This window comes from Sinocyclocheilus grahami, unplaced genomic scaffold (genome assembly GCF_001515645.1).
Source record: "Sinocyclocheilus grahami isolate Dianchi unplaced genomic scaffold, SAMN03320097.WGS_v1.1 scaffold44.1, whole genome shotgun sequence".
In the NCBI taxonomy this organism is placed as follows: domain Eukaryota; kingdom Metazoa; phylum Chordata; class Actinopteri; order Cypriniformes; family Cyprinidae; genus Sinocyclocheilus; species Sinocyclocheilus grahami.
The window spans coordinates 65412-92359 of record NW_015505223.1 but is presented as its reverse complement, the minus strand read 5'-3'; the positions used below and the strand labels follow the sequence as shown (position 1 = coordinate 92359).

The 26948-nt window shown below is 36.4% G+C and overlaps 1 protein-coding gene and 2 pseudogenes across 2 annotated transcripts; 2 read left to right on the top strand and 1 right to left on the bottom strand.

The window, feature by feature from the left end:
- Positions 1-12780, bottom strand: part of LOC107582372 (testis-expressed sequence 264 protein-like) — a 54739-nt pseudogene extending 41959 nt beyond the window's left edge.
- Positions 12781-18209: 5429 nt separating this feature from the next.
- Positions 18210-20300, top strand: LOC107582369 (glutathione peroxidase 1-like; annotated as a pseudogene).
- Positions 20301-23575: 3275 nt separating this feature from the next.
- Positions 23576-26034, top strand: LOC107582371 (probable protein BRICK1). Of its 2 annotated transcripts, none has more exons than XM_016268167.1 (4): positions 23576-23673; positions 24165-24372; positions 25097-25179; positions 25275-26034. In XM_016268167.1, the coding sequence occupies exons 2-4, from the start codon at positions 24255-24257 to the stop codon at positions 25299-25301; spliced, it is 228 nt and encodes a 75-aa protein (XP_016123653.1). In that variant the 5' UTR covers positions 23576-23673; positions 24165-24254; the 3' UTR covers positions 25302-26034. The 2 variants fall into 2 exon arrangements, with proteins under 2 accessions (XP_016123653.1, XP_016123654.1); XM_016268168.1 differs by lacking the exon at positions 23576-23673 and having other exon boundaries at positions 24125-24169; positions 24200-24372.
- Positions 26035-26948: the final 914 nt, after the last annotated feature.

Sequence of the window (26948 nt, the reverse complement as noted above, 5' to 3'; positions counted from 1 at the left end):
ATCGACGCGTTTCAGAAAGGCGGGGCATAGAGGAGAAACAATAATGTACAGTATGTGGAAAATAATGTGTTTTTTGAACTTTAAACCGCATAAACATTTCATTACACCAAATACACAAAATAATGTTCTTTTTAGCAACATCATATGACCCCTTTAACGCTGGGTTTTTGGGAAGCCATTGGCATTGTTGATTTTGTGGTCAAAACCTAAATGTAAAATCTTTCTCGAACAAGTCCTGTGCAGCGCTGCCGATGACTTCTGTAACATGAATGAAGCACATTGATGTGCTGCTCTTGCTCTCACTCTGGTTGATGTGTGAGCACACTCTTATGTGAGAAGTGCCAATAAAAGGAATTCCGCCCTTTATGATGTCATACAGGGCCATACTAAAAAAAAACTTTCCGAAACTTATACAAACCCTGAAGGAGTGTATTTGGCACAGAAATACTCCATCATACATCCAACTCGTTTTTTGACACTTTGGTCATCTTTAGCATGAAAACCCAACTCTTTAACAGTGTAAATAAGTCAGAATGCATGAAATAGAATTAAACATCCCCTTTAAATAGTAGGGCTGGGTACTTTTTAGGCACCGACTGAATTGCCTCGATATCATCAAGTATCGAAAAATATCTTGTCGTTTGGTACCAAATTTCGATACCTAAGGGGATAATCTGGTCAACGTCTGTGAGCCAGTAAGCGTGCTGCATGCTTGATGTGCCTAAATCAAGTGCTGGTGATTGGCTCTGGTGAGGCATCCAGGAAGAACACTAGTTTATGCCGATAATGCCCAGAGACGTGGCTCACACATGAGGCTGTAGTGTGTAAGCATCAGACCTCCATAGAAGTAAGGCTACGTTTAAACTAGAACAATCCTCGTCCATACTGGCATTTCCACTGCACTTCAGAAAAGATCTCATCCACACTACACGACTGAAAACGTGTGTTGTTTGATCATTCATGCACACTGTAGCATCATGCTATATAAGACCATTTTAAGATTTATACTACGCTTTTACTCAAAACTCACTCAAGCTGCTAATGTTCATCAGTAAATCAGTGGAAAATGAATAGAAATTATGATTCTGTCTAAGCTATGCATTTTAAAGTGGTGGTTCATTGCGATTTCAATTTTAACGTTAGTTAGTGTGTAATGTTGCTGTTTGAACATAAACAATATCTGCAAAGTTAAGCAAAGGGGGCGAGGCCATGCTGCGCTGCTTTAGAGAAGAGGAAGAGAAAACTAGAGGTGCACGTAAAAATCTATTTATATATGAATCGCGATTCTGTCTTCTAACGATTTTAATGAATTCACAAGTTTCGAAATCAATGTTCTAAAGCAGCGGTTCTCAATACTGTTCCTCGCTTCCCCCTGCTCTGCACACGCTCTGCATCTCTCTCTCTCTTTCTCACTCTCTCATTCAGCTCAGCTCCAACAATGAAAAACAGCTCCAATTTCTAAAAAAACTAAGCATTAACACATGTTAGACTGCACCCCATAAACACAATCAAGCCTAGAAAAAAACTGTGAACCACCCCTTTAAAAAAAAAACGCACTAGTGTAAACGTAGCCTAAAAGTTGGGGAAACTGAAAACAATTTGAACTTTATTTGCACTGATTTATTGTGTTGGTTACATTTTGTTACTTTGTGCTTTTTTGTTCCTTTGTGCAGTGGCTCAGGAGATAAGTCTTTGAGTCTGTAAAGACATTAATAATCAGAAAAAATAAAACCAATATGTTTTTTCAGGTAATGTGTAATTTAATCTTGTTAAAACGGATTTCATAAAATTGGTATCGAAAAAAGTATAGTTTAGGAACCGGTATCAAAGTCAAGGTATCGGTATTGAAAATATTTGAACGATACCCAGCACTTTTAAATAGTAGTGTATATTTTGCACATCCCTTAAAATATAATAGAAAATAGAAACCTGTAGGCCACCTTTCTGGATGATTCTATCTCACATCCTCAATTCTGAGAAATCACACACTGGCCAAATTCTCCATAATTCCACAGCTAACTTCTAGCTGCACTCAGTCAAGACAAACAACTAATAATTGATAACAGAGTATTCAGACGTGTAATACAATCTCAAACAATTTGCTACAAGTTAATTTTTCTTGAAAGTCTATTACATTACATTCACTCAAGGTAGCAACACAAAACACATTAAAGACCATAGACGTCTACAAAAATTTTGGGAAAGAGAATTTAAATAATCTGAAGCAGTGTTTTTACTGAAACACTGCCATACCTATGTCCAAACAGATGTAATAATCCAGTATTATGCTCCCTAGTGTTTTAGATAATAGATGTCAACATTTAACACCAAGTGGTCTACACCAGACTTTCTTAAGCCTAAAACTGCAAGTTGATGATATAAGATTTCTATAAGGGTCAGAAAGTAAACATGCATGAAAAGGGAAAGGGGAAGGACTCAAACAGGAGGCAATAAGTTATCTACCAGCTGAGCAGACAGATCTTGAGGCTGGAGGAGGCAGGAGGCTGAGCCTGTTGGCTGCATTCACACTGACGCTGCATCAGGGCAGATGGCGGGGTGAGTTGAGGGGGGCTCTCACACACACACACACACACACAATGCCAAAAATATATAAAGAAACTTTGATGGCCATCAAAAAGGCTACCAAAATCACTTCAAAAAATATTAATATTTACTTATTTTTGGACTATTGGTCACTTATGTTTAAACTTACAGCATAGTGAGAGCACAAATTGCAAGCAAAATCAAAGAACGAATTATGTGATGTCATTTCAAACATGAGACTGACTCTGTTTTTGCTTTTTTAATACAGTAAAGCTGCTTGCTTTAAAGAAATCTATAGTATAAACTAAGCACTATATAAATAAACGTGACGTGACTTGATTGCACATCAGAATTGCAGAGCTTGTGCAAACATATCTACATCGTTATGATCACATGCTTTCTTAACTGCTGTTTTCTCACCACTGTCATTTTTGTTGTGCGTTTATTCTGTTATTGAATGGAAAGTGCATAGCACTGAAGACAGCACTGGGATGTTCACTAATAATATACTACTGCAAAGTTAATCAAACTTAATTTTACACCTAAGCGAAGAATACAAATTAACTTTGCTGTAAGTATATTGGGTTCAATATCTTTTGAATGTGCATCTTTACTGCTTCCTTTCCATGCCAAATTTCTGCACTTTCCTCTACTTACCTCTTCCCAATTCGCAATCCTGCAACTCTCATTTGTTGCTTTCTTTGCCCTCATCCCCAGCTTTTCTTCTCTCTCTTTGTCCTTAATTGCTATGATTAAGTCTACTGCTTAATAATTACTGTCTGCATCCCTCCAGATAGAGGCCAAAAACACTGACAGACTAGGCGTTTGTTCCCTTACAACCTTTTTGCGTCAGTACACAAATCATGTCGAAGGAAACACAAGCACGGAATCAATCGCACTATGGAGACGACTTGAATTAAACACACCTGCACCAACATGGCCTTGAAGTGAAGTTGAAAAGCTAGAGAACAGACATTTGATCAATGTTGAAGATGATGATGATGTTACCTTGATGTAGCAGTTCAGCTGTGGATAGACCCTCTGCACCCCCAGGAAAATCGAGAGAGGGGTTCGGTGAGGGAAGGATGCTGTGACAACATGTGTGACCTCTGGGAAAGAAAAAACCCGGAAGCCGTTCTTCTCATACAGCTGCTGCTGTTCCTCATTGGGTCCATCCTCGCCTTCACTCAAAATACTACCCACTGCATAGCGACACTTCTGTGCTGGAACCTACAACACACATAAACATTTTGTAATGAAGAACCAATGTAAATATTGAAATTACTGTCAAAAATAATTGCTGAGTAAGGTTTTCATTTCATCACTTAAGACAATCATAAAAATTATTTTGACAATAATTTAATGATTTAAACTAAAACACTGCTAAAGAAAATGTACCAAAAAAAAAGGCAAATAATCCAATCGGTTAAGCAGTCCACTTAAACATTCTCTATAAAGTTTTTTTTTTTTTTAAAGAAATTTATATTTTTACTCCGCAAGGATGCATGAAATTGATCAAAAGATAAATTTTTAATGTTATACTTATTAGAAATATTTGTATTTCTAATAAGTGAAAATGAAACAAAGAATTAAAAAATAAAAGGTTTCATGATTTCTTCAAAATTATGAGGCACCACAACTGTTTTTTAACATGGATAATAACAAGAAACGTTTCTTAAAACAGTAAATCAGCATATTAGAATGATTTCTGAAAGATCATGTGAAACTGAAGACTGGAGTAATGATGCTGAAAATTCAGATTCACAACACAGGAATAAATTACATTTTAAAATGTATTAAAATAAAAAAAACTTATTTTAAATTGTAATATTTCACAATATTACTCATTACTATATTTTTGATATATAAATATATTTATTTTATCAAATATATACATATTTAAGAAGTCTCTTGAATACTGAATATATGTGTGTGTATGTATATGTGTGTATATATATATATATATATATATATAAAGTCTAATGGTAGTCAGAATGTGTTCGGTAGGTCACATAAAAATATGCCAATGCTGTAAAAACATGCCACACAACATGCAATATCATATCTCTAAAACATGGACATTTTAGTCAAAAAGATAAAAGAAAATCAACAATGTGTGGAACATACATGTACTACACAAAACAAACAGTGGATAATGAATGCAGCCCTTTCTACCTCACGTTAGTTTGGCCCTGCTAGCTTTCACAGTTATGAACTTTCCCAGTACGGCAAGATTATATCAAAGACGAGCACTTCTCGAGCCAGCAAACACTGATCTTCCCAAACTGATCCCGAAACAGCATTTCCACAATAAAAACTTTCCCAGCCCCATTAAAACCCATCAGCTGCCTACAGTAATCACCAAAAGGAGCCTTACACATCTCACAATGCTTATCTTATGCAACAAATAAGCAGGAAGATCTCCCTCACTCTCACTAGCGCAGTTGTTTTTCAAAGACAACGGGGAGCGTCTACGATTCGGTGAGTCACAGCAGAAAAGCTAGCTTAATGAGAATAAACAAAGCCACGGCTGAAAAAGGCATATAAATACAGTATTAGATGAAGTTGCATGAGCAGGTGGCATTGTGTGGTAAAAAAAACAACAACAATGAAGCTGTAGTTTGAAAAGACTGTGCCTAGTTGCCGCACATCGTCTGGCAGCTTCGAGACCGGTGTGGACGGATGCCCAACTGTCACTTTTCATGCACGCCTCTAGCTTTTACCAAACGAAAGCATATATGCTTGCAAATGAGGGCACCAAGGAAATTTGAGATGGATTGTACAACCCAGACTCGGCATGGGGTTCAGGTTTCTCGAGGATTTGGAGGGAAAAGGGGTAGGTCGCTGAAGCTAGACTGTGACAGATGAAGGTCTGTTTAGAAAAGAGGCTCTAACAGTTCCCAGAACATCCATCCTTTAAATTGGAGGAAAGTGTTCATTCACCTCATAGTCTTCTGGGTCACTTTCGGCCTCTTGCCGGGCCCTCCAGGAATAGATTGCACCGCCAGTCAGGAAAAATATCAGTCAGAAAAGCAGATAAACAGACAAGTTAAACTGGGTTTAGTTTTCTCTCAAGACCATTTGGTGTTTATATTACGGTCCTAATCAATTCTGATCCTTAAACAGCATCACATATTTCTTCAAGTAGTCTATTCATAGCTGGATAGTTCTGAGGAGCCAGGACGCTGCAAAAATACTAATAGTTTTGATGGCGAGAGCCAGTTGGAATTCTGTTCCAAGACATTTGTTGACAACAGGATGCTTAAGTTCCTTCCTAAAAATGGTTGTTGATATGATCTTTTCTGTCACTAGACAAGGATTGATGGGTCATGAAGATGATCAGATTAAGCTATCAAGCTCATCAAATCATTCTCAGTTCTTCAGAACAGAGAACACTCAATTAGGGCCTGTTTTTAACATGAGTTGAAGGCCTTTGTTTTTCTAGCATCTTTTGCATATTTGAACCTTTTCCAGCAGTGACTGTATGATTTTGAGATTCATCTTTTCACACCGAGGACAATTGAGGGACTCGTACACAACTATTACACAAGGTGAAAACATTCACTGATGCTCCAGAAGGAAAGACGATGCGTTAAGAGCGAAAACATTCGAACAGGATGATGATGTGGAAGTTTTTCTTTTTTAGTTTAAAGATCATATTTTTTAATTTAGTACTGCCAAAAATGCCAGTTATTTAATTTAGTACTTACCAAAAATGATTTTTAATAGTTTTATTTAACAATAACATCACTGTTTGGAATGACACAAAGTTGAGTACATGATAACAGAATTTTCATTTTCAGATGAATTATACCATTAAGGTACTAATATGCACCCTTAAATGGTAGATCAGGTAAAAATACCCCAAAATGTAAAATTCAGTGCAGTATTGGAACATTGACGTCTTGATATTACAAACCCCTTTTTGTTGATAGTTATTACATATACATCAAAGAACCAGGCAATACTACCGCCAAAAAGCATGCACATACTTCAAAAATCTGAAATACTACTGAAAGTGCAATTCTGCCAATGGTCACCATCACCTATTTTAATAGCAGTCTAATAGACTTGCAATTGACCGATGTGGAGAACAGAGAAAAAGTAAATCCTAAAACTCTCCATCACTTAGGGACTGGAATGCCTTTCATGGCCCTTCACAGAATCCGGCATGTGAAGAAGTCTTCCCCGCTCTTCTTATCCATGGCAACCATCTTCAGACCCATGGGCTTTCACTTCCACCGTATTGTTTGGCCTGATGTGAGAAAGTTCCCAAAAGCTTGCGGGCTTGTAGACTACAGTAGCAGTCAGTGAATCAAATAGAGGGACCATGGTGGTCATGCCAATCCTTGTGGTAAAATCCTTCATCCCTGAGGAGTCCATTCTTTTCCAGTTCTGTTACTGCCTCTATCTACTTTCTATCGGCAGCCTTTGGGAGCTTCTGACCCCCGGGTTTAGCACCCCAGTCTCCTCTCTTAATGAGCTGAGATCATTATGACAATTAGCTGAACTGGATCAGGACTTGGCCATGGATGTATGCGTGGAGCTTTGGACAGTTGCTAATTGGGGACTTGGGGAAAGAAAAAATAGTCTGTCATTGACAATGAGCCTTTGAAAGTAAGATCGAGCTGTCAATCAAGAGTCAGACTCAATTCCAGTAGGGCTTTCTGGTGGGAGGTTGGTGGGAGTACACATTAATGCTATGAAAACCGTTTTGACTGGTCAAGAAGGAGGTGGGCAGGAAGTGTGAGAAATGTGATGATGCAAGTTCTGCATCAAGAAGGTCTTGTGCACAAACAGGAAAACCAAGAGGCTTTCTTTGCCAAAACGAGTCAAGAAGTAATTCCAGCAACACCGTCAGCCTACACAAACTGATTACGAGCATTGTCTCAAACAGGATGGTGGGTTTCTGCTCTTCCTCTGCTGTAGAAATGGTGGTTATTTTTTGATCGCCCCATTAGCTAATGTTCTTCTTTTTTTTTGCCAGATAAATACATACATAGATAAATATAAATACACTCCTAAATGCCAAACACAACACTCTGTTAGAACTAAACAACTTGAAAAGTGATTCAACCAGAGGGCAACTGGAGCCACTGAAGGTCAGATATAAACAGTCACAGAAGTTGTGGTATGAGCTAATTTATATTCCATAAAAGTGTAAGGGCAAGCGTAGGTACAGGGCACCAACTCTGATACATTTTACCTTTTCTGCTTTCCTTTTAATGACATTCTGAGATCAAGTTCAGCCTTAGCCAGGGTTCATGAAATAATAACCTTGGTGCCTTTCTCTAAATTCAAACCATTCACCCTAGATCGCTTATGCTTCCTCTCATCTACATTCTCTACTACTTGTACTGAAATGAATCTGAATTGAATCCAAACAACATCAGAATTTAGATTCTAGGACTTAAAGGCACAATACATAAGATTTTTTTATTAAAATATCTAAAAATCACTAGAACAGTTTTATATATTTTGCTGACTTGTGTACTTACATTATCCCAAATGTTTCGAAGAATGTTTAAATCCAGAGAAATAAGAAATTTTAACTAGTGACACAGACCGTGTCTATAGTGTCATTGTGTCGCCTGCCAATGACGTCATAACCCCTCGATTTCCGAGTTTTGTTTTGTAGAAAATATGGAAACACCAAAGACGCTTTAATATGTTATGCATTTTATTAAACAGGTGACGACCTCACAGAGTAGCATTATAGCAGAACTTTCAAACGTATCTAGTATGATAAAACAGCGCTGCTTTACCCCACATACGCACGACTGGAAGGAGCGGAAGCGGTCGACTGTGGCATAATAAAAGCTCCGCTGCTTTCGAGCCATGTGTCACGCTCGTTCAGCGGCCTCGTTTCGCTTTGACGGCTTTCAGCCTCACCCTGCTTCATTCTACTACGTTAATAAATCTTTAATACATTAGCTCATCCATGAACATGATTTCTGCCCGAGTCCCGTCGGATTGCTTCGGCTGTGGGGATGAAGACGACAACTCCCATGATTCCACACCCAGTCACGGCGTCATCTACTGGTGCGTTCAAGTCATGTCGGATAGATCGTATTTACGAGTTGAACGCACATGAACGCCACCACAAAGTCGTTATTACGAGTGGGAAACTCGAAATTTTCTTTAAGCCCAGAGTTTCCGAGTTAGGGGCGTGTCAATGAGAAACATGGCGGAATCGATGGATGCAATGTCTGTAGTTGATGGTAAATTTTTGTTTAAATTGATAGTTTAGTTAACTTAAATTGGTCATGATCTTGTTACGCAGCTGAAATCAAAGTAAAAAAATACAGACCCTGTTGTATTTTCTTGTAATTTATTAAAAGAAGGTACACCGCCATCTTGTGCCGACTAAACTGACTTGAACGCACCTGACGTCGTAATTACGACTTGTCAACTTGTAAGTACGAACGTCCCAGGAGGACTTGAACGCAGCATACCTACACCTTTGTTTGTTTTGAATACGCGCCCTCTAGTGGCAACAAATTACATATTGAGCCTTTAAATGTATATATGCATAAAATCTTATGATCTGTTTTGACTTGTATATAGCATTGAAACCAATGGAAATATTTGTATAATTTATGAGCTGATCTTTTCTTGGAACAACAAAGAGAATTAGAATAATATGCTTTTCCCCATGCAATTACAAAGAATGTCTAATTTTTAAACTTGAACTAGAACTTTCAAAGATTTATGAACGAATCAATCTTTTGAGTCAGATCTTGGCAGTGAATCAATTGATTCGACTGACAGAACTGGTCTGAAAGATTTGTTCACGAGTCAAACTGCTCTGCTGTATAACTTAAACTTGGGTCAGTTTATCATAAAACAATTTCTTGTAATATTGCACGGAAAAGAGAGAGTACATTATTCAAAATATATTTTTGTGAAAGAAAGTCATACAGGTTTGGAACTACATGAAGGTGAAAATTTAATGAAAGCATTTATTTCTGTTCCTTTAATGTTGCCACTTTTTTCTTCTTTTTTACTTTGGTAAGAACAACACTGTTACAGATAAATGTAATCAGTCAAAACCGATTTTATAATTTAATAGCCATGAATGATTCTCTGGCTTTAGTAATAATGCATTTACACTGCGAGAGGCATTTGGCAGTAAGGAATAATGTGTACGGCAAGCAAATTAGAACATTTTACACAATTTATCATGATTATATATATGATCAAATGAGCTTATATGCGATAAGAGTCACACAATAACAGATAATCTAATTATATCAAAATATCAGGACATACAAACATATTCCACACCTACATGTTTAACTGCATAATCAACATTAGTGCACAAAATGACTAAATCAACACCTCCATCTAGTGGTGCATGAGGATCAACAACTCCATACTGTCAACTGCTAATAGAAATAATACATTTAAATCATCAACACACATTAAAATGAATAAAGAATATTAATAAAAAAATATTTAGTGTGCATAACATCTCTAATGAAAAGCCCTCTTGTAAGACCTTTGTATGAGATTAGCGTTGTTGGAGGGAAATGTTATGGATTGCACAGCCAAACAAACTAAACTGCACATTTAAATTAAATGAATTCACTAAAGTAATCGAAGCAATTTACTTTCATGAGGGAATTAAAGTGTAATGCATGTGTAATGTGTCGGATGTGCTGAGCGCTGCATACTGAGTATTCAGTAAACAGGAAACGGCACAGGCAGCTCTAAAGCCACAGCTTACACTTCACAGCTACTAATATAATTGTGTTATTCACACATGACGTATATATTAGTTTGATATAATCAGAGTGATGATGGCTGGGGGAATTAGAAGTTAAAGTACATTCTAAATCAGGGCTGTCCAAACTCAGTCCTGAAGGGCCGGTGTCCTGCAGAGTTTAGCTCCAAGCCTAAATAAACACACCTGAACCAGCCAATCAAACTCGGTCCTGGAGGGTCAGTGTCCTGCAGAGTTTAGCGCCAACCCTAATTAAACACACCTGAACCAGCTAATCAAGCTCTTACTAGGCATAGAAACTTCCAGTCATGTGTGTTGAGGCAAGTTGGAGCTAAACTCAGGACACCGGCCCTCCAGGACCGAGTTTGGACAGCCCTGCTCTAAATAGATGTTTTCTGCAGGTGCTTTTCTATTGTCTGTGCGACATACAGTGCAAATAAAATTATGCCATTAATGAGCAGCATATATATGGAATTTCTAATAGAAATGAAGGAAAAAATACAGAACAAATCACATTATGCCTTTCATTTGCAGTATTTTCTTCTAAATGTAATGTCCCAAGTGGACCATCAGGTAATGAGGGCAGTTTAAGCTCATATATTGTGATCAATGGAGCTGCATATGCAGAGCATAAGAATGGGATTTACTTAAAGGGACAGTATTTCTTTAAAAGATCAAATAGTTTGGGCTTATTATGACCCTCAAAGTATCCTATTATTTGTTACTGAAGTTAACATGGATTAAAATGCAAAGAATAATTTTAGTAAAAAAAAAAAAAAGGTGCTAGACATGGCTGAATGTGCTAGATAAAGTGGGCCACCTTGAACTTTCACTTATTCTACTCACATTCGTTAAAAAAACCCTGACGTTCACTGATTATTTTATAATGGAAATGTATAATTGACTAGAAAACAGAAATGAGTGTGCAGTCAGAACATTCAAGTTAGATATGGATAAAAGGAAAGAGAGCAGAAAGGAAGGCGAGGCATGAAGTTGAATCTGGAGTGAAAAAAGGATAAGAGGAGCTAAATATATGCAGCGTATAAAGCTTTTAAATATGGTCATAATTAAAGTTCATTTAAAGTTTTTAGAGAAAACAGACTTTACATTACATTTTTAAATGTTCTTATTTCGTTTTTTGTTATCCTGTTAATCGTTGAATGTGTTATAGTCACATTTTTAATATGTCGACTAATTTTCATCAAACTTTTGTTATATTTCATACATTTTTTTTATATATGCATGAATTGAGTGAACTTATGGATTTCATTCATAGTCTTGGCTGAATATGTTCGTTTGGTAATGCATTAATAAACATTAAAAACAAACAAGCAAATAAATAAATGTGTTTTTATCATTTCTAGTTTGGACACACCAGATCATTTTTGATAAATCAGAGGTGGCCCACTTTACCTGAAAAGACATTAGTCTTTCAGGAGTGCATGATCTTAAAATGTTTATTGGCATATACCTGTCATATGAACTGAATTGAAATGAAAATATTACAGCTGGACCTTAAAGTTAACAAAGGTAATTAAAAAAATTACAAGTGGCCCACTTTACCTGAATTCACCCTTCATATACAGATAGATACAGATATACACAAACAGTGGGGGTCAAAGGTCTGGAATGATGTTTAAATATTTTTAATAATACTAATAATTAAATAAAAAATAAAAAAATTAATTTGTATTTTAATATTTAATGTATTTCTGTGATGGCAAGCCATTACTCCAGTCTTCGGTGTCACATGATCCATGAGAAATCACTCTTATATGCTGATTTGTCAGCACTGATTTGTCTTATTATTATAAATAATAATAATTTAAATAAATCATTTAAAAAAATGTAATAAATAAACATCTAGAATATGTTACAGCCATAAATCATCCACCTGTCACACTAAGTTTGGTCTCAACATTAAAAATTATTCACTCCAAAAATCATATAATACTGCCAATGCAGCAATAAAACAGTGTCTTCCTGACATAGCAATACACCAGTGTCCTCATTCATAAGATCTACTCACCTTCTTTGGATCATCATAAAAGATCCCAATGCGTGACAGCTTGGGCCCAATGCTGCAGCTCTCTCTGAACAGTGACCCACAGTCTTTATAAGGTCCCACTTTGTATTTATAGGCTATAGTGATGCTCCTGACCGGGGGTAAACCAGTCCTGATGTGGATTTCAGTGGTCAGTCCAGAGTACAAAATATAACATACCGCTATGACAAGAAGAACTAGAGAGATAAAGCCTACGAGACTCCAAATCTGCCATTCCCACATGTCAGCTGAACGCTGTGAGGTGAAAGAGCACAAGAACAACAGAGAGCTGCTTTTATCGAGGATAACAGTCTCACTCGTTCATTCATTCAAAACTCAGCCTGGCTATGGGGGTTATACTGAGCGACTGCATTAGTTAAAGGAGAAATGGACTCAGATTTGAGGATTTATGAATAGAAATCAGAAGTCAGTTGAACACTTCCCTAAACACAGAACAGGTCGCGCTCGCGCTTCCTGGACGGAACCATTCGCTTGTAACAGGGGTGTGAGCTATTTACTACTACTGAAAGACTGTCATGTTTCTTTTCTAAACACTTACAATTCACTGTCACTGAAACCTCTCGTTTATAGTTTAATACAGAATGTTTTCTAAACGGTTCAAGGGTTTTGCTTTTTTGGTTCGGAGTGTAACATAAGTTAAAAAGCTAAAACTGCGCACAGAAGGCGCAAAGTTGACAGCTGTGAAATCTGTGACTTTTATGAAGTTTTTATCATTGAATTAACCTTCAGACAATCCTTTGTTTATATTGCACTTTTGTGTGTTTCACTTTTATAATACACCGAGGAGACTCGTGATGCTCGGTTCGTGAACGAATCGTTCATTGACTTTGTGGTGGTTGGATCACTTTAATTCATGAACGGATCGAGTCGGTTCACGAGACCGCACTGAACTCAACTGAATTCGAGAACCGATGAGTCATTTGTTACTTCAATATCCAATATCCAATACAAAACCGAAATAACTTCACGAGACCGCACTGAACTCAACTGAATTCGAGAACCGATGAGTCATTTACTTCAATATCCAATATCCAATACAAAACCGAAATAACATACTTTAATAACCAGCAACTTAAACAAATTGCATCGCGTGTTAAAAGGACTCTTCAAAAGAGGAGAAGTTCAAAATAAAACATTTTGGAATGTTTTAAGCATCTTATTAATCGGATCGGGACTCGGTATCGGCAGATATTCAATATTCAATGACTCTGAACCTATCGGAGGCACACAAAAACTGATCGGGACCAGTGTTGGGGGTAACGCATTACAAGTAACGCGAGTTACGTAATCAGATTACTTTTTTCAAGTAACTAGTAAAGTAACGCATTACTTTTTAATTTACAAGAGAATATCTGAGTAACTTTTTCAAATAAGTAACGCAAGTTACTTTTTTTTCCAATTTATTGATTGAATGACTATATCTACACCTCCATCTAGTGGTGCATGAGGATCAACAACTCCATACTGTCAACTGCTAATAGAAATAATACATTTAAATCATCAACACACATTAAAATGAATAAAGAATATTAATAAAAAAATATTTAGTGTGCATAACATCTCTAATGAAAAGCCCTCTTGTAAGACCTTTGTATGAGATTAGCGTTGTTGGAGGGAAATGTTATGGATTGCACAGCCAAACAAACTAAACTGCACATTTAAATTAAATGAATTCACTAAAGTAATCGAAGCAATTTACTTTCATGAGGGAATTAAAGTGTAATGCATGTGTAATGTGTCGGATGTGCTGAGCGCTGCATACTGAGTATTCAGTAAACAGGAAACGGCACAGGCAGCTCTAAAGCCACAGCTTACACTTCACAGCTACTAATATAATTGTGTTATTCACACATGACGTATATATTAGTTTGATATAATCAGAGTGATGATGGCTGGGGGAATTAGAAGTTAAAGTACATTCTAAATCAGGGCTGTCCAAACTCGGTCCTGGAGGGTCAGTGTCCTGCAGAGTTTAGCGCCAACCCTAATTAAACGCACCTGAACCAGCTAATCAAGCTCTTACTAGGCATAGAAACTTCCAGTCATGTGTGTTGAGGCAAGTTGGAGCTAAACTCAGGACACCGGCCCTCCAGGCCGCTCTAAATAGATGTTTTCTGCAGGTGCTTTTCTATTGTCTGTGCGACATACAGTGCAAATAAAATTATGCCATTAATGAGCAGCATATATATGGAATTTCTAATAGAAATGAAGGGAAAAATACAGAACAAATCACATTATGCCTTTCATTTGCAGTATTTTCTTCTAAATGTAATGTCCCAAGTGGACCATCAGGTAATGAGGGCAGTTTAAGCTCATATATTGTGATCAATGGAGCTGCATATGCAGAGCATAAGAATGGGATTTACTTAAAGGGACAGTATTTCTTTAAAAGATCAAATAGTTTGGGCTTATTATGACCCTCAAAGTATCCTATTATTTGTTACTGAAGTTAACATGGATTAAAATGCAAAGAATAATTTTAGTAAAAAAAAAAAAAAGGTGCTAGACATGGCTGAATGTGCTAGATAAAGTGGGCCACCTTGAACTTTCACTTATTCTACTCACATTCGTTAAAAAAACCCTGACGTTCACTGATTATTTTATAATGGAAATGTATAATTGACTAGAAAACAGAAATGAGTGTGCAGTCAGAACATTCAAGTTAGATATGGATAAAAGGAAAGAGAGCAGAAAGGAAGGCGAGGCATGAAGTTGAATCTGGAGTGAAAAAAGGATAAGAGGAGCTAAATATATGCAGCGTATAAAGCTTTTAAATATGGTCATAATTAAAGTTCATTTAAAGTTTTTAGAGAAAACAGACTTTACATTACATTTTTAAATGTTCTTATTTCGTTTTTTGTTATCCTGTTAATCGTTGAATGCGTTATAGTCACATTTTTAATATGTCGACTAATTTTCATCAAACTTTTGTTATATTTCATACATTTTTTTTATATATGCATGAATTGAGTGAACTTATGGATTTCATTCATAGTCTTGGCTGAATATGTTCGTTTGGTAATGCATTAATAAACATTAAAAACAAACAAGCAAATAAATAAATGTGTTTTTATCATTTCTAGTTTGGACACACCAGATCATTTTTGATAAATCAGAGGTGGCCCACTTTACCTGAAAAGACATTAGTCTTTCAGGAGTGCATGATCTTAAAATGTTTATTGGCATATACCTGTCATATGAACTGAATTGAAATGAAAATATTACAGCTGGACCTTAAAGTTAACAAAGGTAATTAAAAAAATTACAAGTGGCCCACTTTACCTGAATTCACCCTTCATATACAGATAGATACAGATATACACAAACAGTGGGGGTCAAAGGTCTGGAATGATGTTTAAATATTTTTAATAATACTAATAATTAAATAAAAAATAAAAAAATTAATTTGTATTTTAATATTTAATGTATTTCTGTGATGGCAAGCCATTACTCCAGTCTTCGGTGTCACATGATCCATGAGAAATCACTCTTATATGCTGATTTGTCAGCACTGATTTGTCTTATTATTATAAATAATAATAATTTAAATAAATCATTTAAAAAAATGTAATAAATAAACATCTAGAATATGTTACAGCCATAAATCATCCACCTGTCACACTAAGTTTGGTCTCAACATTAAAAATTATTCACTCCAAAAATCATATAATACTGCCAATGCAGCAATAAAACAGTGTCTTCCTGACATAGCAATACACCAGTGTCCTCATTCATAAGATCTACTCACCTTCTTTGGATCATCATAAAAGATCCCAATGCGTGACAGCTTGGGCCCAATGCTGCAGCTCTCTCTGAACAGTGACCCACAGTCTTTATAAGGTCCCACTTTGTATTTATAGGCTATAGTGATGCTCCTGACCGGGGGTAAACCAGTCCTGATGTGGATTTCAGTGGTCAGTCCAGAGTACAAAATATAACATACCGCTATGACAAGAAGAACTAGAGAGATAAAGCCTACGAGACTCCAAATCTGCCATTCCCACATGTCAGCTGAACGCTGTGAGGTGAAAGAGCACAAGAACAACAGAGAGCTGCTTTTATCCAGTCTCACAGTCTCACTCGTTCATTCATTCAAAACTCAGCCTGGCTATGGGGGTTATACTGAGCGACTGCATTAGTTAATGGACTCAGGGACTCAGATTTGAGGATTTATGAATAGAAATCAGAAGTCAGTTGAACACTTCCCTAAACACAGAACAGGTCGCGCTCGCGCTTCCTGGACGGAACCATTCGCTTGTAACAGGGGTGTGAGCTATTTACTACTACTGAAAGACTGTCATGTTTCTTTTCTAAACACTTACAATTCACTGTCACTGAAACCTCTCGTTTATAGTTTAATACAGAATGTTTTCTAAACGGTTCAAGGGTTTTGCTTTTTTGGTTCGGAGTGTAACATAAGTTAAAAAGCTAAAACTGCGCACAGAAGGCGCAAAGTTGACAGCTGTGAAATCTGTGACTTTTATGAAGTTTTTATCATTGAATTAACCTTCAGACAATCCTTTGTTTATATTGCACTTTTGTGTGTTTCACTTTTATAATACACCGAGGAGACTCGTGATGCTCGGTTCGTGAACGAATCGTTCATTGACTTTGTGGTGGTTGGATCACTTTAATTCATGAACGGATCGAGTCGGTTCACGAGACCGCACTGAACTCAACTGAATTCGAGAACCGATGAGTCATTTACTTCAATATCCAATATCCAATACAAAACCGAAATAACATACTTTAATAACCAGCAACTTAAACAAATTGCATCGCGTGTTAAAAGGACTCTTCAAAAGAGGAGAAGTTCAAAATAAAACATTTTGGAATGTTTTAAGCATCTTATTAATCGGATCGGGACTCGGTATCGGCAGATATTCAATATTCAATGACTCTGAACCTATCGGAGGCACACAAAAACTGATCGGGACCAGTGTTGGGGGTAACGCATTACAAGTAACGCGAGTTACGTAATCAGATTACTTTTTTCAAGTAACTAGTAAAGTAACGCATTACTTTTTAATTTACAAGAGAATATCTGAGTAACTTTTTCAAATAAGTAACGCAAGTTACTTTTTTTTCCAATTTATTGATTGACAGCTCTGGTGTTGCCATGGTGACAGAAATCAGAAGCTGTTACTGTAGTTCTTAAAATAAATATGAATATGCATTAATTCATCTCACTCACAAAAAAAGCACAGATTCAGTATTCCTCAAAATGAATAAAAATAATTCAACTCCGAATATGACGCAAACCTGCAATAATTAACTAATACACTAATACGCACAAATTACTCTAGACAAACATTTGTGGGTCTTTTTTTATTGCTGAAGTGTGTTTCTACATCAACATTTCAACATTTCTTCTTCTGCGTTCTACTGTACGGACGTAAATGTACTTTCCCTTCAGCCTGAGGCTTATTCATCTCACTTTTGGTGTGAAAAGGCTTTTATATTCGCCAAAAATAGAACTTATTTTATTTTAAAAACAAACAAGCAAGCCCTGTTCAGATTTGAAAAGTAACGCAAAAGTAACGTAACGCATTACTTTCCATAAAAAGTAACTAAGTAACGGAATTCGTTACTTTTTATGGAGTAACGCGATATTGTAATGCATTACTTTTAAAAGTAACTTTCCCCAACACTGATCGGGACATCCCTAATAATAATTATTAAATATATTACATTTAAATAAATATATTTAGATTCTAAACGTCTTGATTTTTATTAGTTATTTTGTTTTTAATTAACTGTTGCAATAACCACTAAGCAGGGATATGCAGGGCTTGGAATGCAATGCCCCCATTTGACAGAAGATGGCAGCGTTTACCAGTATTTACTTCTTGCTGCTCGCCTCTACCACGATATTGCACACGTCCCTGAATTGTATTACGCGCCTCCGCTCCCTGTGACTCAAGGTTCAACTCAAGGTTCGTCGGTAAAAGATCATTTTGCTCTTCGAACCTCGTAGTAAACGGCGTGTTCGAGCATGGCAGGGGCCCCGAAGAAGTTTTATGATCTGTCCGCCAAACTTTTGTCTGGGGACCTCCTCAACGTTTCCTCTCTCAAAGGTAAAGTGGTGCTAATTGAGAATGTGGCGTCGCTTTGAGGCACAACAGTCAGGGATTACACTCAGATGAACGAGCTCCACAGCCGCTACGCTGATCAGGGGCTCGTGGTTCTGGGCGCTCCCTGCAACCAGTTCGGACATCAGGTGAGACTTCCAACTTTCTTCACTTATTTATTTATTTTTAGATTTTTGAGGATAGATTATAACTTATATTAATACATCATATAACTTGCATACATTTTAATTAACTTATATTAATATATAAATCCTATATACAGATATTTATTTTTTTATGCATTTAAACAGAGGCGGACAGCAGTGAAGTATTTTTACTTTACTCAAATAAATTAAAAAAGTATCTGTATCCGAGTGTTTTTCTTGGGAAAACTTTACTTCACTACATTCCAAAGCATAATGTTGTACTGCACTACATTTCATAAATAAAAGTTGGTGTTTGTTTTACCTTTAATACTTAAGAACATAATGTAGTACTTTCTTGTACTCAAGTAAATCTTTGAATCGCTTGAGTAAAAGAAAGAAAGTAATACATTTCTAATGTAATTAAGTATTAAATGATATTTAATATGAAACGTAGTGCAGTAAAAAGTACAATATTATGCTTTGGAATTTTGTGAAGTAAAGTTTTCTAAAGAAAAACACTCTGGTAAAGTACAGACACCTGAAAAGTACTTTTACAGCGGAGTACAAATACTTCACTACTGTCCGCCTCTGCATTTAAATACTTTATGTATTTTTAAAATCCTTCAGATTTTAAGGATACATTATATATAATTATTAAAGATCCTGTAGACAGATATACAGATTTTAATATCATTAAAAAATATTCTATTTTTTAAAACATACCTAAATATTATATATAAACATATTATTATTGTTACACACTGCGTATAGTAAAATATAAAGCTGTTAAAAATATTAATTCTATATATATATATATATATACATATATAGAATTAATATTTTTAGTATCTGTTAAAAATAAATTTTTATATTGTCACTGTTGTTGTTTTTAATACATTAAAGCTTTTTATATATTTATAATAATACTAATATATTTTAATTTTCACCGGTTTGCACTATAGAAGTAATTGAAATATTTCACAATCTTGTATTGCTATCAGCAATTTTGATAGCGATGACAATGGACAACACCTGCATTGTTAACTGATTCTATGCTCACATGCCGTTATCTGCTTTATTGCATATTATGCAATTTTGGTTGCTTAACAGGAGAACTGCAAGAATGATGAAATTCTTCTGTCTCTGAAGTCCGTCCGTCCCGGAAATGGCTTCGAGCCAAAGTTCCAACTTCTGGAGAAGCTGGAAGTGAACGGTGAGAACGCCCACCCTCTGTTTGTGTTCCTCAAAGAGAAGCTGCCTCAGCCCAGTGACGACTCTGTGTCCTTGATGGGTGATCCCAAATGCATCATCTGGAGTCCGGTGAGCAGGAATGACATCTCCTGGAACTTTGAGAAGTTCCTCATCGGCCCGGACGGGGAACCGTTCAAGAGATACAGCAGAAGGTTCCACACCATCGACATTGAAGCAGATATCAAAGAGCTTCTGAAGAGGGCGAAATAGACCTGGCAAACTCCTCATGTTGTGGCCACGCAAGATTGACCGTCCGTTTCATATCACTTATATATTGTTGTTTGATTATAGGCCGACTGTGCAGACATGATTCAAGTGCGACTGTTTTTTAAACCGCTTACTTAATGAAGATCCTTCCTAAAACCTTTCTGAGGGAAGCTTCTGATGTAACTGTAAATGCTTATTATAATAGTTGTAATTCATTCATGAACTGCACAGCTTAGGTATAATCTTTCAACTGTTAACTGAAAAATAAACTGTTCAAAAAACATTTCTGTTCCTTATTTCACAGATTATGACACTGCAGTGCATATGACCTTACATTTTCACTTCCACTTTTTTTCTAATAAGTCACATGCAAAATCATATTTCCTCTTGGCATGGTTTTTAAAAGATCAGTACTGCAGGCTTTATAATGCACAGTAAAATTAAAATGAGTTTTAATGATCAGAAGTATCGTCATATCATGCTTATGTGGAATCTTGTCATTTACCTAAACAGTGATATAGAATTTTCTCTTAGTATTATTTTGAATATATAATTAAAACTTATAGATCAACAGTACTATTTCTACCATTTCTAAACAATGTATTTACTAAACGGGGCCATGACCCATGAGTATCTTAAAGGAATAAAAAGTCAGAAAGTGGAACTGAAAGGAATAATACGGTATATTTTGTCTTAAATACAATCTAGATTCAAACTAACAACCAGCAGGGAAGTCAGATGGTATAGTATCCACCAATCGCATAACATCAGAGAAAAAAATCACACATTAGGCACACTTTTTTTTTTCTTTGCATAGGATGTTGCTTAGTAGTTCACCATATAAACAGGCTATTCACCTGATGTGTGAATGTTTTCTGATATCTTTATGTGATTGGTGGATATTATACTATCTGACTTCCCTATTGGTTAATTGTAATTTTGAATCTTTTCTCTGTATTTAAACAAGTTTCTTGTATTTGCAATCTTTCAGGCCTGTGCTTGAGTATGTAGATATTATAACAAAGAATTAAAATTGTATAGATCAATAGTAATAATTCTACTATTCTTCACAAAAACATAATTTTACCAACAATGCTCATGAAAAATGTGTATTTTATTTAGTGCTAGTCAGACAATGTTATGTTTGTTGTCTTGTAATTTATGCAGACATCCTCTTGAATGGAGTTATTATTAATCTGTTTTATTGATATTGATTCCTAGTGCAGAAATAAGTTAAACAAGGTGTAATTGAGAATGTCACGCATATTGTACGTCAATGAACTCAATACTATACAAAAATACATTATGAAATGCATAAAACTTTCCAAGTACAGGAAAAAAATGTAAAGCACATTTTCTTTTGAAAATGACCCAATTTCCTCCAAACTGAAAAGACGTAGGCCTATAGCATATAAATCATTGAGGGCACACAAACTATGGTGATAACTGTAAGTCCAGCTGCAAAGAACTGACATCACAGTCAGCAGTGAAGTCACTGTCCCGCTCAATCTCAAGAATCATGTCTAGCCAGAAGGAATATTCTTCCTTACTATCGTGAACCCAGCTGCCTGTACTTCCCTGTTCCACATCGCTAAAGTCTGGGTTTTTACTCAGCAAGGATCTACTGTAGACGCGATTCAGCTCATTTTCAAACTCCAGCTTTGGCACAAGATCCTCCAAGGTCTGTGTATCTGAAAATAGAGAAGGAAGTTAGTTTAAAACTGGCAAGTGTCACACCAGGCATGATTCTGATGATGATAAAACTGGCCGAGGAGCCCACACAGATCACGCAGTTTTGAAGGACGCGTGTAGCACTGAAAGTCTTCATTCCTATTTATAGAAAATGGCCTCATTATTAGTAACAGGCATGATAATTTGGATAACTGCAGCACATTTATCACTGATAAAAACAGTATGCACACCTAAAACTTATGCGATCTGGCCTCTCTGTGCAGTGGTCAAATACATATTTGTCATCCTGTGATGTTCTTATCAGGCTGCAGTTATGAAAAGAAGAGACACTGTTTGGAAATGATGATGGTAAACTAGGAACCTCCTCTGCTGCCTGATCCAAAGTTGCTGCAAGGCTTGGTCTACAGTTTCTAAATTTGGTTGACATCACTCTATTGATTTAAAACAATTAAGCACAATATGTTATTATATGTAAATGCAGCTTGTTTAATGAAAACTACCCTATTGCCAAACAGTACTCTACTGTACAGTAGAGGTCAAAAGGCCAAAATACTAGTACCATAATATTAATGTTTTTGAACATGGTACCATGGTAGGCTATCCACCATACTTTGCAACGCATACTGTAAGTAGCCTAAGCTATTTTCTGTTGATGAATGTGTGAGACTTCCAACTGATAAGCTGCTATAAATAGCCTAACTAAAAGAATAAAGTGCAGTTAATGGTCAAACTATTTGCGCTACAATCCAATGTGTTTATAGCTACGACAATACATGAAAGTAATATGATAAGAAACAGCAGTTTGCACTATGAAGCGGCACAACAATTTGTTTTGTAACACTAAAAATCATCGGACCCAGATGACCCCTCTTACATAGAAAAGGTGGATATGAAAATAAATCAGAACTGTTTTGAACAGGTGATAATAATAGCCTAATTGAAATGCTATGAACGGTCACACATTTGTAGCTAGCCTACACAGTCAGAAACTGAACATTAGTCGAAAATGTTAATATAGATAAATCATTATACTTTGACTGAAGGCTGATCCGTTATGAATAGGCCTATCCAGATCTGTTATGGTCACGCGCCGGGAGTTTAATGTCTGTTACACCAGAATGTTATTATTTTTCTGTTTGTGTATTTTTCCCCCCCGTTTAAACGTTCGTACGCGATGGCGTACATTTTTGTCCATTTTATATGATTATTATTATTTTACATTGAAGCAATTGTTTATAGCAAAATTCAAGTGCAACGATTCGCATATTTGTGTTTAATTTCATATTATCCCTCCGTAGTACTCGGTACGGCAGAGATGATGGCGATTATTGTAGGGTTGCAGTGGGTGGAGGAAGTAAAACCTGATAGAGTGGTATGTTGTGTTGACTCTGTAGCAGCCCTTTACAGTATTCAAAACATGAAATCTAATAGAGAAGATTTATTGCTAGAAATCCATCAAAATGTATTTAGATTGCAGGGGCTTCAGATAGATGTGAGATTCTGCTGGGTACCTGCTCATGTAAATATAAAAGGGAATGAGAAAGCAGACAAAATAGCAAAGAAATCAACCAGGGCGAGCGATATTATAAATATTCCCTTTGGTAAAGGAGAAGCTAAGGCAATAATAAAAAAAGAAATGATGAAGAAATGGCAGGACAGATGGGACATGGATAATAGTGGAAGGAAATATTATAGTATACAGCAGGGATCCTCAAATCTGGCCCACGAGATCCACTTTCCTGCAGAGTTTAGCTCTAACCCTAATCAAACCCACCTGAGCATGCTAATCAATGTCTTCAGGATCATTAGAAAATCACAGGTAGCTGAGTTTGATCAGGGTTGGAGCTAAACTCTGCAGCGCATTGGACCTCCAGGGCAAGATTTGAGGAACCCTGGTATACAGAAATGTATCAACGCACAGGGTGTGAATGGAAGGAATAGAAGGGAGGAGTCAGTTCTAACCAGGCTGAGGTTTGACCACACAGGGTTAAATAAAACATTGTTTTTGTTAGGTACAAGTAAATCAGATGAATGTATGGAATGTAAAATCACAGAAAATGCAGAACATATGTTGTTACATTGTAGGAAGTATAGGGAAGAGAAGATTAGATTAAACCAAAAGATAAATCGGACAGGAAGGAAATGGAACCTTGAGGGTGTTTTGGGAACAACAGGAGAAGGGGTTAAAGATGCACAGGATGCTGTTGTGGAATATCTGAAGGATACAGGGGTATATTATAGGATTTAGATAGTAGTGCTATAATGTTTATTTATAAATTGTTTTTTTTTATAATGTAAAGTGCATTCAGTGAGATATGATCCATGCTGTATACTCCGATACAGTAGGTTGCGGTATGCACCTGATAAGTCATGGTTGCAATCCGCCATAAAACTAACAAGAAGTAGTAGTAGTACTCGGTAGAATGAGGATCCAGAATGAAGTGTGTGTGTTTGTCCATCAGGGGGCGCTGCTGCTGCTGCTGCTGCTGCTGCTGCTGCTGCTGCTCCTTCCTCTCACACAACACTCGGCGGCTAAAGCTAACTAGCTCACGATGGCCGGACAGGAGGATCCAGTGCAAAGGGAAATTCACCAAGACTGGGCGAACCGTGAATATATCGAAGTGATCACCAGCAGCATTAAGAAGATAGCCGATTTCCTCAATTCCTTCGGTAAGATGGAGAAGCTCCGACTTGTCGTTTATTTTTTTACATAATTTATTACGCAATTTCTTCACGCTAGCATGCTAATCGAGAGCAGTGGGACATTCGACCGCATAATTGGCGGAAAAGTATGTGTGTTACAGCAGGTTTTTGTTGTTTAGAACCATGTAATATCATAATAAATGAGTATATTTGTTGAAGACGTAGTTTGTTAGACATACAGGCAGTGTAATGACCAGGAAAAACATGCAGGCGTTGGGTTGGTCTGGTCTTGTCGTTCATGTTTCAGATTTGCACTATTTTGACAATAAATATAATGTTAATGTGATTATTTAATTGCTTGCTATACTGAAATAAACGTATTTCAATACACATTTAATATCTTTGCTTATAGTCAAAGAGCCAAACAGGGTGAACTAATGTAAATACTAATGCAGTTTGTTTTGATAAACCAGCCCCAATTTCAGTGCTAGTACAGCATACTGTAATGTCTATAATTGAACAAAAAGGTCACTTATTTATAACAAATATTTTGTATACATCATTATAATAGGCCTAATTATTATTGAGTGATATTTATAATTATATAGATTGTTAATATTATAATTTATATTATTAATAATTATATGAATAACTTATTTTTGCCATTTTAATTATTTATTCATGCATGCATGCAAATTATGGCATTTCTCGTATGTGTCCTAATACAGAAATGTTTCTGATTTCCCCCCAGATATGTCCTGCAGGTCCCGTTTAGCCACTTTGAATGAGAAGCTTACTGCTTTGGAGAGGAGGATTGAGTACATTGAAGCCAGAGTATGTTTTAAGCCAATAACAAGAGTTTGCAGGACCTTCTTGTTCTAAATTGTTTGAAATCAACGCCTGATTTGTTTTCTGTTTGGTCTCTTAAGGTCACAAAAGGGGAAACCTTGACTTAGCCATCATCCCGGGACGACACGAGTCAAGATGATGGCTACAAACACTCACCTCCTTGTCTTTTTGATTTACTTTAATTATTCAAACACATTTTTTATTGGTTGGCTGTTGTAGATCAGTTCATTTCTGTATGGGACCATTGTGATGATGTCTATGCTATAAACAGATATGTGCTTTCCTCATTTCATGCCTGATTATGGCTGAGGTTATACTGTATCTGGTCCTTTATTTTTTATTTTTTTTTATGTGTCAGGCAACCTGTTACTGTCTCTGTGGTGCTTGTTCATGCAAACAGCCCAGTGTCGCTTGGTTGTGACCTGCTTTTAAATAACTGTTGAACTTTGACACGCCATGCAATATATTAACAGTCATGCAAATATAAACTGAAATTACCATGGGTAAACAGACATTATGCCTTGTTTTATTTTTTATTAATAACTAATAATTTTTTGAGTTTTGATTTGGCCTCCTATGTTTTACTGGTCTATTCTTTTTTTGAATTACAGAAGTTTGTGTTTGAGATACATTTCTGCCTGCTGTACATTTATCATGCAACAAACATCTACACAGAGAAATGCCCGTTAGAGCTGGGAGTGGATGGAAAGCACTAAAGTGCCAATCAGACTGTTTTAAAAGTGTTTAGTGCTTTTTCTCCAGTTACACAATTTTATGTCTTAGTGTCTGTAATTAAGATGTTTTTGTGGTTAAACATTAAATAAAAAACTCTTAAATGGTCATGGTTGTGCTTATATTAATTAAATGCATTAAGTATATCTTAATTTTTAATATAGGTTTAATGTTATACAGGTGCATCTCAAATTAGAAAAGTCGTGGAAAAGTTCATTTATTTCAGTAATTCAACTCAAATTGTGAAACTCGTGTATTAAATAAATTCAGTGCACACAGACTGAAGTAGTTTAAGTCTTTGGTTCTTTTAATTGGGATGATTTTGGCTCACATTTAACAAAAACCCACCAATTCACTATCTCAACAAATTAGAATACTTAAGACCAATAAAAAAAAACATTTTTAGTGAATTGTTGGCCTTCTGGAAAGTATTGTAACAACGCACCGTTGTTCTATTGAACGTGGGGCTGACCAGAGCTAAGCTAGGCTATTAGACTTTTGCTAAGATAACGCCTAACAAATTGCTAGCATTAATACGCGAGACTTGTCTACGGTTAGTGGAAGGTGTGAACACTCGCGTCACATACACCGCACGACCATGAGTGTCTCTGTAAGCAGAAGCACAGCCAGAACAAACCAGCAGGGGGCAGTGCTGTAATCTTTTCTCCTTTTATTCCTAACACAGAATAAATCTACACAAGTAAGGCCATATCGCCAAGTCCTTCCCCGACACATCTCTCTCCATGACGGTAACATCCACACTTTTTATAACAAGGCAGTAAATGAACCAAACCCACCCGAACTAACTTAAACATAAACACACATAACATTTCTAACACAAAAACCCAACCATCTTGCTTAACTAACACGTAATTCCACTCTAAACGAATACCCATAATGCACCTGGCTGCTAGCGCTCACTGCCGGGTCATTACATTACCCCCCACCAAGAGGGTTAGTGTCCCCACAACCCTATTCTCCCATAACAAAATCCAGCAAATGTCCTGGCCGGCGTCGAACAC